This window comes from Zea mays, unplaced genomic scaffold (genome assembly GCF_902167145.1).
Source record: "Zea mays cultivar B73 unplaced genomic scaffold, Zm-B73-REFERENCE-NAM-5.0 scaffold_339, whole genome shotgun sequence".
In the NCBI taxonomy this organism is placed as follows: Eukaryota; Viridiplantae; Streptophyta; class Magnoliopsida; order Poales; family Poaceae; genus Zea; species Zea mays.
The window spans coordinates 1-11,113 of NW_023366969.1; the positions used below are offsets into that span (position 1 = coordinate 1).

Below are 11,113 nucleotides of genomic sequence, written 5' to 3' on the forward strand. Positions count from 1 at the left end.
CAGATTAGTTGATTTGTATTTAGTATTCTATCTATGTTCTATATATTTAATAAGAAGTTCTTACTCTTTCTGTTCTTTGGAAAAATCGAACACACGATGCTCCTATTTCTTTATTTCATTATGAGTGGTATGCTTGCGACAATAACGACAAAATTTTCTTAATTCTAATTGTCCGGGCGTATTGTGGCGATTCTTTTGAGTACTATATCTAGAAATCCCCGTCGATTCCTTATTGGTACCCTTTCGAACACAACTAATACATTCCAAAATAACTCGGATTCTAACATCTTTGCCCTTGGCCATGAACCTCCTTTCCTTTTTGGATCGACTTAACTTAATTCTTATACCTATTCTTTTATTCTTCTATTTTGGATCCAAAGAAAAGAAGAAGAATAAAATCCATAGAAGTTCCTAACTAAAAATGTGATTTCTAAAGATTTTGTTGTAATTCTTCGAATTATCGAACAAATCCAATCCAATAGAATACAAAATTTTTGAAATTCGTAAATTAAGTAATAAAACATAGAGAAATAATTAAAGAATACAATCCTTATCCATCTTTTCTTTCTTTTTGCTTCATATACTAAAAAAGAATTCAAAAAGGGGAAATTTTCGTCATGTCACGAAGAATTCTATCTCTCGCATAGGAATAACTAGAATTAAAAAAAAGGGAATGACAAAGCATCTGGGAATAAACGATTGATTTCTATCAATAAACCTGCTAAAGCCCCAAACCATAGAGTACTTAGCACGGGTGCTACAGAGAGATATGTTTTTATATCCCGCATTGAAAATCCTCCTTCCGTATTGGAATACATATATGATCAGATACTCTTGCCCAAGATCCTTTGTATTTCTTTTGTTTAGGCGAAATTCCTAACTAAAAAAACAAAATAAATATTATATATATATAGAATGAACCGTATAGACGAGATTTTCCTATCCCTAAAAAAGATGACCCCTTCTTCCTATACATTACTAAGGAATAGTAGTCTTTCTTTTATAGGTGAAATTTGACTGGATTTTAGTTTATACCCCTTCCTTGATTATATGAGACCAAAAACAAGAAATGACAAGAAAGTTCTATATGGATAAAGAAATAGAAGAAAATTACGATGTGGAAAACAAGAAAGGAATTGTGTACAATGGCATTGTACAACAATTTGGAAAAGGGATGTAGCGCAGCTTGGTAGCGCGTTTGTTTTGGGTACAAAATGTCACAGGTTCAAATCCTGTCATCCCTACCTATTAATTCTCTCTTCGTTATGGGCAGTAGTGGGGAGATCGATTAAAGTGGGTATAACTTGAATTTGTGGATACTATACGGACGTGAGACACGTTAGGAATAGAAAAGGATTTTCTTTTTTTTTTTGTTTTGAAAGCGCTCTTAGTTCAGTTTGGTAGAACGCGGGTCTCCAAAACCCGATGTCGTAGGTTCAAATCCTACAGAGCGTGATTCCATATATCTTATGTCGAAACTAAAATAACTTAAAAAAAAACAAAGTAGAATTGCAACTCCAATTTGACCTCCTCCAGACCAGAGAGGAGGTCAATCAAAAAAGAAATATTACTCAATCAAAGATCCAACTGATCCCCACGCCTGTATTGCAAATACGCAGTCACGAATAATCCCGCTAAAGTAATAGGAATTAGGCCTAAGACGATTCCAAATAGAAAAACTTCAATCATTTCGATTTGTTCGAGGGGATAAAAAAAGAGGTACGATCTATCTCTAAATAATAGTCTAAACTACCCACGAATCTCAATGACCAAGAAAAGAATTGGTAATTAGTGTGGAAAAGAGTCTAGAATACCAAGAATCCAAAAGAAAGATTCTTCTATTCAATTCATTTCAAATAAGACGTATCTTGTTCAAGCTAATAAATAGAGCTGGGGTTATAGTTAAAGCAGCCAGTAGAAAACCGAAATAACTAGTTATAGTAAGCATGAAGGGGTTCAATTCCATTTTTTTTACTACACTACATATGTTGGTAAAGCACTTACCTAAGTTTAAGTTATGGAAAATTCATAATTCATCGGTTATTTTAGATAATACTAAAAAACAAGATAGAGTGAGATACAGAAGTGTAAAAAAAAGAGAAAATCGATTCATCAGACGGAACATGAGTCCCTAATTCCGAATCAAGAGATTTGTTGTGGAATCTGTCAGTTAAGTAAACTAATAATATTAAGAACTAGATCATCTAACCCCATTGAAAAATGAAATTGGATTTTCGGGAGAATTTTGGAATAAAAGATAAATAAAGAATTGAATTTGAAAAAAAAAAAAAAATTCTTTCTATTTCGGATTCGGATTATTTCTTTTTTAATAGGATGGATTTCATCCTCTTTTTGGAGCAAATTTTAACTCATTGTATTCCATATGGAATAAGAGGAGAAGAAAAGCATTCCACGACCCCCGAGGGGCCCCCTCAAAAAGGGAACTATTCCTAAAATTTACTTTTTTTTATTTATTTTTATTCGTTTTTTGAACCCCAACAAAAGTGGATTCAAAGTTACTTCAATTATCCTTTTCTTTTAAGTTCTTCTTGTAAAGTTCCATGCTTGCTGTTTGGTCAAGAAAATTAGACCTAATCCAACAAACAAGACAAGGATTGATTACGAATCTTGATTCTTCAAAGAATGTATTCCGTTTCTTTCATAACGGATTATCCGCTATTCGATTTTCTATTTATTAGATATTATTTTATGCTAACCAATTAAATTCCTTTAACTAAAAAGGGATCGATTTTGCATATACTTATCTTTGTATTGCGTCAATATGAGAATATCCTTCCTAAATTCTTTATCTTATTAATCATTAACTTAGATTTTCCCAAGATCTTGGCCGCTATTCCAAATTAAATTATTCTACTATTCCGAAGACAATGAAAATAAGTAGGACCCAAAAAATTGTGGGGTTCTATTGATGCCTTGAATAACATGTAATTTTCCTATAGACAAGGAACAAAAAAGAGAAAAAAGGAATTCTGTTTCGGGACCAAGCAAAACTGGATTGCTGTGCCATAGGAAGGATAGCTATACTAATTCGGTATACTCAAAATACACCTTTGGTACAAAATTGACAATCTCACAAGGATGAAATATCAGTAATTTTCTATTTACTGGTGGATCCCATCTTTTACGGAATCAATTCCTTTTTTGAATAAAAATTTTGGGAGCTCAGCATGTCTGGAAGCACGGGAGAACGTTCTTTTGCTGATATTATTACCAGTATTCGATACTGGGTTATTCATAGCATTACTATACCTTCCCTATTCATTGCGGGTTGGTTATTTGTCAGTACGGGTTTAGCTTATGACGTGTTTGGAAGTCCTCGACCAAACGAGTATTTCACGGAAAGCCGACAAGGAATTCCATTAATAACCGACCGTTTTGATTCTTTAGAACAACTAGATGAATTTAGTAGATCCTTTTAGGAGGCCCCCAATGACCATAGATCGAACCTATCCTATTTTTACAGTGCGATGGCTGGCTGTTCACGGATTAGCTGTACCCACGGTTTTTTTCTTGGGATCAATATCAGCAATGCAGTTCATCCAACGATAAACCAAATTCCAACTATAGAACTATGACACAATCAAACCCGAATGAACAAAATGTTGAATTGAATCGTACCAGTCTATACTGGGGTTTATTACTCATTTTTGTACTTGCTGTTTTATTTTCCAATTACTTCTTCAATTGAGAGAAAGAAAGAGAGTAGTAAGAATTCTCTTATCCCATTTGGAAGGATACCATCTTTATAACTATCCATGACTGTTTTTGTCTCTAGCATGACCACTTGAGAAAATGTGGAGGAAAGTAGGGGAAATGGCCGATACTACTGGAAGAATTCCTCTTTGGCTGATAGGTACTGTAACTGGTATTCTTGTGATTGGTTTAATAGGTGTTTTCTTTTACGGTTCGTATTCTGGATTGGGTTCATCTCTATAGTAATCGGAGGATCCAGATTGTAAACATGAAAAAGTAGGAACTTAGCGGGTCCTTACTCCCCTTTATCTGATTAGAGCGGAAAGGGCCCGCGGAATTCTTATTGTTATAACGCGGTTTTGTTCCATAATCTAGAAATTGGTTACCTATTTCTATTTGTAAAAATAACAAAGAGAAAACCTTTGCTCTGATGGTTGGAATCCCTCCATTTATTCTTTTGTTTGTTAATGATGTTAGTGAGTGAAGCAATCCATCGGTCGATTTAAAGCCCCCGCCTTTCGCCCATAAAATGGATTCACTCTTATGAAGCAACAAGAAAGAGGGGAGAGGATCCAGTATTTTATTCCATGAAGGAAGTATCCTGCAAATCGTTGATTTAGTTTAGAGTAATAAACTAATAAAACCTTAATCAAAACTACTCAACTAGCCTAAAAATCAAAACCACCCTTCCATGGGAGGGTATAGATTTTTTTTTACAAAATTTCTGTAAGTTCAAAGTTGAACTTAATTCAAAAAGTAAAGCAATTCTATTTGCTCACAAGAAATGTGTCCCCCGCCATACCTTCTTTCCCTCTGTTTGTCCACTACCGCGCCCGAACCTAAGCAAAGGAAGTCCAAAAGACAGACCCGAATAAAGAATAAATAGTAATCTTTGACAAAACAAATAAGAAGAAAAATGATTCTTACTTCGATACAAGAAGAATCGACACAAGAAAAAGGCAAAAAAGCCTTTTTCTTGTGCCCAATAGAGGATTAAGAAGACCCACAATTCCTCCTAAAAGGACTTGTTCCTTTTATTGTTCTCGTCTTTGCCTTGGATCCTCTTCTTTTGCATGAGATAGAAATAAGGAATTCCAGAAATCGAGGCTTTTTTCTCACTTGATGGTAAGAAATCCCAGGATCTAGAAATTCATTTCGTACAATTGAACCTTTTCAAACTGTTTCTTTTTGAGAACCAAAAAAACTTGTGCCAAAATAACAGATGCGAAGAAAAACAAAAGGCCTTGGACGCGCAATGGATCCTGAAGCACTATTTCTGCATCCCCCTGACCAAACCCTCCTACATTAGGATTGCTTGTTAATGGTTGATCAAGCTTGATTGATTCCCCCTCTGAAACAAGAAGTTCTGGCCCGGGAGGTATAATATCAATCACTTGGCGTCCATCCGATGCATCCACTATGGATATTTCATATCCCCCCTTTTCTTTACGTAGTATTTTTTTTACTATACCTGTTGACGTAGCATTATAGACCGTATTGTTACTCTTGCTACCGTCAGGATAGATCTGTCCCCTTCCTCGGTTTCCCCCTACATATATGGGATATTTTAAGAAATGAACGTCTTTTTTTGTAGCGGGATCGGGGGAAAGAATGGGAAAGACAATTTCACTATATTTCTTACCGGGAACAGGGCCTATCACAAGAATATTTTTTTTATTGGGACGATAACTCTGAAAAGAGAGATTTCCTATCTTTTCTTTCAACTCAGGAGAAATACGGTCGGGCGGCGCTAATTCGAATCCCTCGGGCAAAATAAGAACAGCACCCACATTCAACCCTCCCTTTTTACCATTAGCAAGAACTTGTTTCAGCTGCATATCATAAGGAATTCGAAGAACTGCTTCAAATACAGTATCAGGAAGCACTGCTTGGGGAACTTCAATATCCACAGGCTTATTAGCTAAATGGCAATTGGCACATACAATTCGTCCAGTTGCTTCCCGCGGGTTTTCATAACCCTGCTGCGCAAAAATGGGATATGCGTTTGAAATAGATGTGCGAGTTATTACGTATATCATGATCGATACAGAAATCGATCGAATCATCTGTTCCTTTAACCAAGAAAAAGTTTTTCTATTTTCCATGTCCAATCGCGGATCCCGGAATTTCTACAATAAATTAGATAGGTAGCTAAGCTAATCTAGTTCCCTATACACGAGTCTGTTGTCATTCTACTGCAATAGTTGTACTAGAATGATGAATACCTTGAGCAGGTAGAAATAGAAAGAATTTTGTTAAAAAGGAAAAGGGCTTTCTTTCTATTTCTAAAGGAAGAAAAGAAATATGCTAATTTGATTAATATTAGGAAATGAAATGAGTGAGTTTATGCTTCACTAATTGAATGATAAATGACTACAAGTGAAGGAGATAGACGGTTTAAACAAAAAAAGACCCAAAATTTCAAACACGTGTCTAGAATCACAGGAAAACTACAAACAAAAATAGTGAAAATTAGCTCGTTAGGAGCCCATCCAAGATTGTTGTAGACCCAACGAATTAGTAGTTCCCAACCGCGGGTAGAGTGAAATCCAACAAAAAAATCAGTAACTAAAAGAATAAAAAAAGCTTTTATTGAATCATTTAAGTTATAGAAAAATTCCTGAACCCAAGAATTCAAAATGACAAGTTCTTCTTTACCCAGAAAAAAAGAACCACTTAGAATAGCCAAACAGATTATATTTGTTGAGAAATGCAAAATGATATGGAGATGATCCTCATTATCTATTTTGGCCAATTGTATTATTTCCTTGTGTATTCCTATAGGAAGTTTTTGTACATGTGTCTTCGGTTTCTCTTTTATCATTTCGTCCAAGAGAAAAAGTTCCTCTAATTCTATGAATCCTTCTAGAATCCTTTTCTCTTGAATATCAGTTAAGAAAGTTTCGGATTGCCTGGTATTCCACCAATTCTTAATCCAAAGTTCCAGACATTTGTTAAAAGAGAAAGAGACTCCCCAGGGCAAAAGTACGATAAATACAAGATATAAGAAAGAAGGCAATGCTTTCTTTTTTTCATTTTTGATCTGTAAGCTGAATATATATGATATTTCTTTTCTTTGAAGCAAAAATTCTATAACAAGGTTTGAGACCTTGTGTTTGTATCTATTTCTCTTTTTGTATACTAGTGGAATTTCATTGTATTGGGTTCTTTCTTAGATCTAAATGGAGTGGAATAGAGAAATAAAAAAAGGCCTTTCGTATAAAAATGGAAGAATAGTATGCCATATATCTCACTTGGACAAAACAAATTCGAAGCAATTTTCTCTTATCCTCGTTTGTTCCTTCCTTTACTTTAGATAAATACTCGAAAATCCCCTTACAATTGCAAAAAATTGCAATTGGTACTCAAAATACTTCAATTGGTACACGCAAGAAATAGGCCAATTCGGCAGCTTTTTGTTCAATTTCTCGTGGAGTAAAAAACTTCTCATCAGTACGAGTCAAGGGAATGACCCCCTGGCCCCGGATTTCCATATAAAGGATACGACGAGGATAAAGACCCTCTTTAACCTGAATTCTAATTGATTGGATATCCCGCACAAGGAATTGAAGGAAGATGCGACGTTTTATTCCAGGGAATCCCCAACGAAAAATGCACACTATTCCCTCTTTTCTATCGAATCGGTCATAACCACTGCCTACATTCCATAAAATAGTGCACCACAAATAGGAGCTAATGAATAGGCCCGCGATTCCGTAGAAAGACATCACGACCCCCTGTGGAAAAAAAAGAATTTGTTGAGATGGAAGTACAGATATCATATTCTTACCAAGATAACTGGAAGCCCCAACCGCTAAGAATCCTAATGAACCTAGAAAAAGAATACAGGCCCAGAAAAAATTACCTCTTTTTCGAGAACCTTTTAGAAGTTCTATCCATATGTGTTCTGATCGCCAATTCATATTAGATATACTAAATCCAGTAGCGGTCAATTGAAATTGAGAGAATAAGCTAAATGATTTTTACTTTACTTTTTTTGATTCTGAAATAGCCTTCAGTAGCTAGTACTCCTGTGAAATAATTGGTTAGATACATTGACTTTCTATTCAAAAAAAATTAGTGGATCCACTTAAAAAAAAAAACTCGCTATAGTCGGCTACGCATATGCATGCATTTATGCTCGTAGCTTATATCTGCATCCATAGACGTTTTTCATTTGTGTGTAGAAAGAGCTACATACCCTATCATATTATAGTACTTACACAAAAAAATATCTGTATTATGATCCTGGAAATACATTGAGAAAATTTGGCCCCGTCGTTTCTAGACAATCTTATTTTTCTGCACATAAAGAAATAAGGAAGTCATTGCAATTGCCGGAAATACTAAGCCTACTAAAGGTACGAAAATAGAGGGTAAGTTAAAATCTGTCATAGAATATGTGTCTCAATTCAAATTTACTATTTCTATCTATTCGAAATATATCTAAGATTCTTTATGATATAATTAAGTATATCTATATAAGGATATTGACTATTGTATTTTTTAGTTTACAAAATAAAGATTTTTTCTAGATATATAGAATAAAAAAGTATTCTATAAAATAAATGAATGGAATTGATAATAAGAAAATTGCAAAAAGGGGAACCTCAAAAGGGGAAACTCATTAAAATAAAATATTTTATTTTTTTTTCCCATTCTCATCGCCTTTTCTATCCTTCTAATCGAACTGAAATGGATTCAAAAGAAAGCTATTGTGAAAATAAAAGAAATACCTCTTTCAGAATACCCTTTAATTTAAAAGTAGAAGTGGAATAGAATACCCAGTTGAAGGGTAATGATCATCGTCTGTAATGCATTGTATGTCCCAGAATAGGTCCCATTCTTCTACCCTTTCCGGGTAGTCGATGGCTATTCACAGCTACTACCTTAACACCAAAGAAGAGTTCGACCCAATGCTTTATTTCTGTCTTAGTGAATCCCGATTCGACATTAAAAGTATATTGATTCTTTCCCAATAAACGAAGACTCTTTTCTGTAAATACTGCGTATTTGATTCCATTATCGTACGATAATACTATATTTTGATTTATATTTGTTTATTGTATTATACCTTTCTATATTCTAGATATATAGAATAGAAGAATCTCGATTTGTCAAGTCTCATGATCGTATCAAGATCTATTTCAATTCGGCTCAGTCTTTTTTTTTTTAGAAAAGATTGAGCCGAATTGAATTGCAATCAATTAGAGGAATAAAGAAGAATTACTGCATTTCTTAACTTATTTTTTCTCTTTCTATTTTGCTTTTTTTTTTATTTTATATGGTATCCATCGCTTTGAAACCATCAAATTTGATCTCCTTCCATATTTCACAAGCTGCGGCTAGTTCAGCACTCCATTTGCAAGCTGCTTTGATAATTTCATTACCTTCACGAGCAAGATCGCGCCCTTCGTTACGAGCTTGTACACAGGCTTCTAAAGCCACACGATTAGCTGCTGCACCAGGTGCATTTCCCCAAGGATGTCCTAAAGTTCCTCCACCAAATTGTAATACGGAATCATCTCCAAAGATTTCGGTCAGAGCTGGCATATGCCAAACATGAATACCCCCAGAAGCCACCGGTATAACACCTGGCATGGATACCCAGTCCTGAGTGAAAAAGATACCGCGAGAACGATCTTTTTCAATAAAATCATCGCGCAATAAATCAACAAAACCTAAAGTTATTTCGCGTTCCCCTTCTAACTTACCTACTACTGTACCGGAGTGGATATGATCTCCCCCCGACATACGCAATGCTTTAGCTAATACACGGAAATGCATACCATGATTTTTCTGTCTATCAATAACTGCATGCATTGCTCGGTGAATGTGAAGAAGTAGGCCGTTGTCGCGGCAATAATGAGACAAAGTAGTATTTGCGGTGAATCCTCCTGTTAAGTAGTCATGCATTACAATAGGAACCCCTAATTCCCTTGCAAATACAGCTCTCTTAATCATTTCTTCGCATGTACCTGCAGTCGCATTCAAGTAATGCCCCTTGATTTCACCAGTTTCGGCTTGTGCTTTATAAATTGCTTCGGCACAAAAGACAAAACGGTCTCTCCAGCGCATAAATGGTTGTGAGTTTACGTTTTCATCATCTTTGGTAAAATCAAGTCCACCGCGTAGACACTCATAACACGCTCTACCGTAATTTTTTGCGGATAATCCCAATTTTGGTTTAATAGTACATCCCAATAAAGGACGACCGTACTTGTTCAACTTATCCCTTTCAACTTGGATACCGTGAGGCGGACCTTGGAAAGTTTTTGAATAAGCAGGGGGAATTCGTAGATCCTCCAAACGTAGAGCGCGTAAGGCTTTGAAACCAAATACGTTACCCACAATGGAAGTAAACATGTTAGTAACAGAACCCTCTTCAAATAGGTCTAATGGATAAGCTACATAACAGATATATTGATCTGGGTCCCCAGGAACGGGCTCGATGTGATAGCATCGTCCTTTGTAACGATCAAGACTGGTAAGTCCATCAGTCCAAACAGTTGTCCATGTACCAGTAGAAGATTCCGCAGCTACTGCAGCTCCTGCTTCTTCAGGCGGAACCCCGAGCTGAGGAGTTACTCGGAATGCTGCCAAGATATCAGTATCCTTGGTTTCGTACTCCGGGGTGTAGTAAGTCAATTTATAATCCTTAACACCAGCTTTAAATCCAACACTTGCTTTAGTTTCTGTTTGTGGTGACATAAGTCCCTCCCTACAACTCATGAATTAAGAATTCTCACAACGACAGGGTCTACTCGATATGGATTAGGCGTAAATGAAACCTTTGCAAAAATCTAAAAAAAAAGATATTTAATTAATATCAACTCATTAAATAAAAAAAGGAGTATGCTTAAGTTAATGAATATGTTTCATTCATATATAATGTGTACACCCTGTGTACGTTCTATCCTATAGGAATTTTACTATAGGAATTCGATAGGAAGGAATTCGATAGGAATTGAGTTGTTGTTATGGTAAGTTAACACGGTTCGTTATTAAACCGTGGATTTGATTCACCAAATCCATCATTATTGTATACTCTTTGATAGATATAGCGCAACCCAAACCCTAATCTTTATTTTACAATTTTTAAAGTTCTTCCCCTTTGATATTTTGAATCTAAATACCTAAATACTAAGAAAATTCTCTGTTGACAGCAATCTATGCTTCACAGTAGTATATATTTTGTATATCGAAGTCCTAGATAGGAAAGTAGAGTAGGCACAGATCCTTCACAAAAGGCGAAATTTATATGAAAAAAATGGATTGAACTTTCCAACGGATTCATTCCATAAGTAAACGATTGAATGGGATTCGCTTGGGCAACGAAATCAAGTGCGAGTCCCCTTTTCTTTTTTATTGAATTAACTAATTCATTTCCTTTTGACTT

General features: G+C 35.3%; 2 protein-coding genes and 2 non-coding genes across 7 annotated transcripts; 2 read left to right on the forward strand and 2 right to left on the reverse strand.

Annotated features, from left to right (window-relative positions):
* Positions 1–568: 568 nt before the first annotated feature.
* LOC118474823 (cytochrome f) lies at positions 569–8,524 on the reverse strand. 4 transcript variants are annotated; one of them, XR_004854425.1, is made up of 3 exons: positions 4,642–8,524; positions 4,517–4,553; positions 569–4,315 (listed from the first exon to the last, which is right to left on the reverse strand). XR_004854425.1 is itself a non-coding variant. In XM_035963775.1 (2 exons), exon 2 carries the CDS (start codon positions 5,817–5,819, stop codon positions 4,857–4,859), a length of 963 nt encoding a protein of 320 aa, XP_035819668.1. In that variant the 5' UTR covers positions 5,820–7,451; positions 7,580–8,161; the 3' UTR covers positions 569–4,856. The 4 variants fall into 4 exon arrangements, 1 of the variants encoding a protein (XP_035819668.1); XR_004854423.1 differs by having other exon boundaries at positions 569–4,553; XR_004854424.1 differs by having other exon boundaries at positions 4,517–8,524.
* TRNAP-UGG (transfer RNA proline (anticodon UGG)) lies at positions 1,171–1,244 on the forward strand. Its single transcript has one exon. It is a non-coding gene; the product is annotated as a tRNA-Pro (tRNA).
* Positions 1,382–1,455, forward strand: TRNAW-CCA (transfer RNA tryptophan (anticodon CCA)). Its single transcript has one exon. It is a non-coding gene; the product is annotated as a tRNA-Trp (tRNA).
* A 353-nt stretch (positions 8,525–8,877) lies between the features above and the next one.
* Positions 8,878–11,098, reverse strand: LOC118474822 (ribulose bisphosphate carboxylase large chain). The gene has a single exon (XM_035963774.1). The coding sequence runs from the start codon at positions 10,444–10,446 to the stop codon at positions 8,995–8,997; it is 1,452 nt and encodes a 483-aa protein (XP_035819667.1). The 5' UTR covers positions 10,447–11,098; the 3' UTR covers positions 8,878–8,994.
* Positions 11,099–11,113: the final 15 nt, after the last annotated feature.

Excerpts from the sequence above, each read along its gene's own strand:
- LOC118474823 (XM_035963775.1), bottom strand. The coding sequence starts at position 5,819 with ATGGAAAATAGAAAAACTTTTTCTTGGTTAAAGGAACAGATGATTCGA.
- LOC118474822 (XM_035963774.1), bottom strand. The coding sequence starts at position 10,446 with ATGAGTTGTAGGGAGGGACTTATGTCACCACAAACAGAAACTAAAGCA.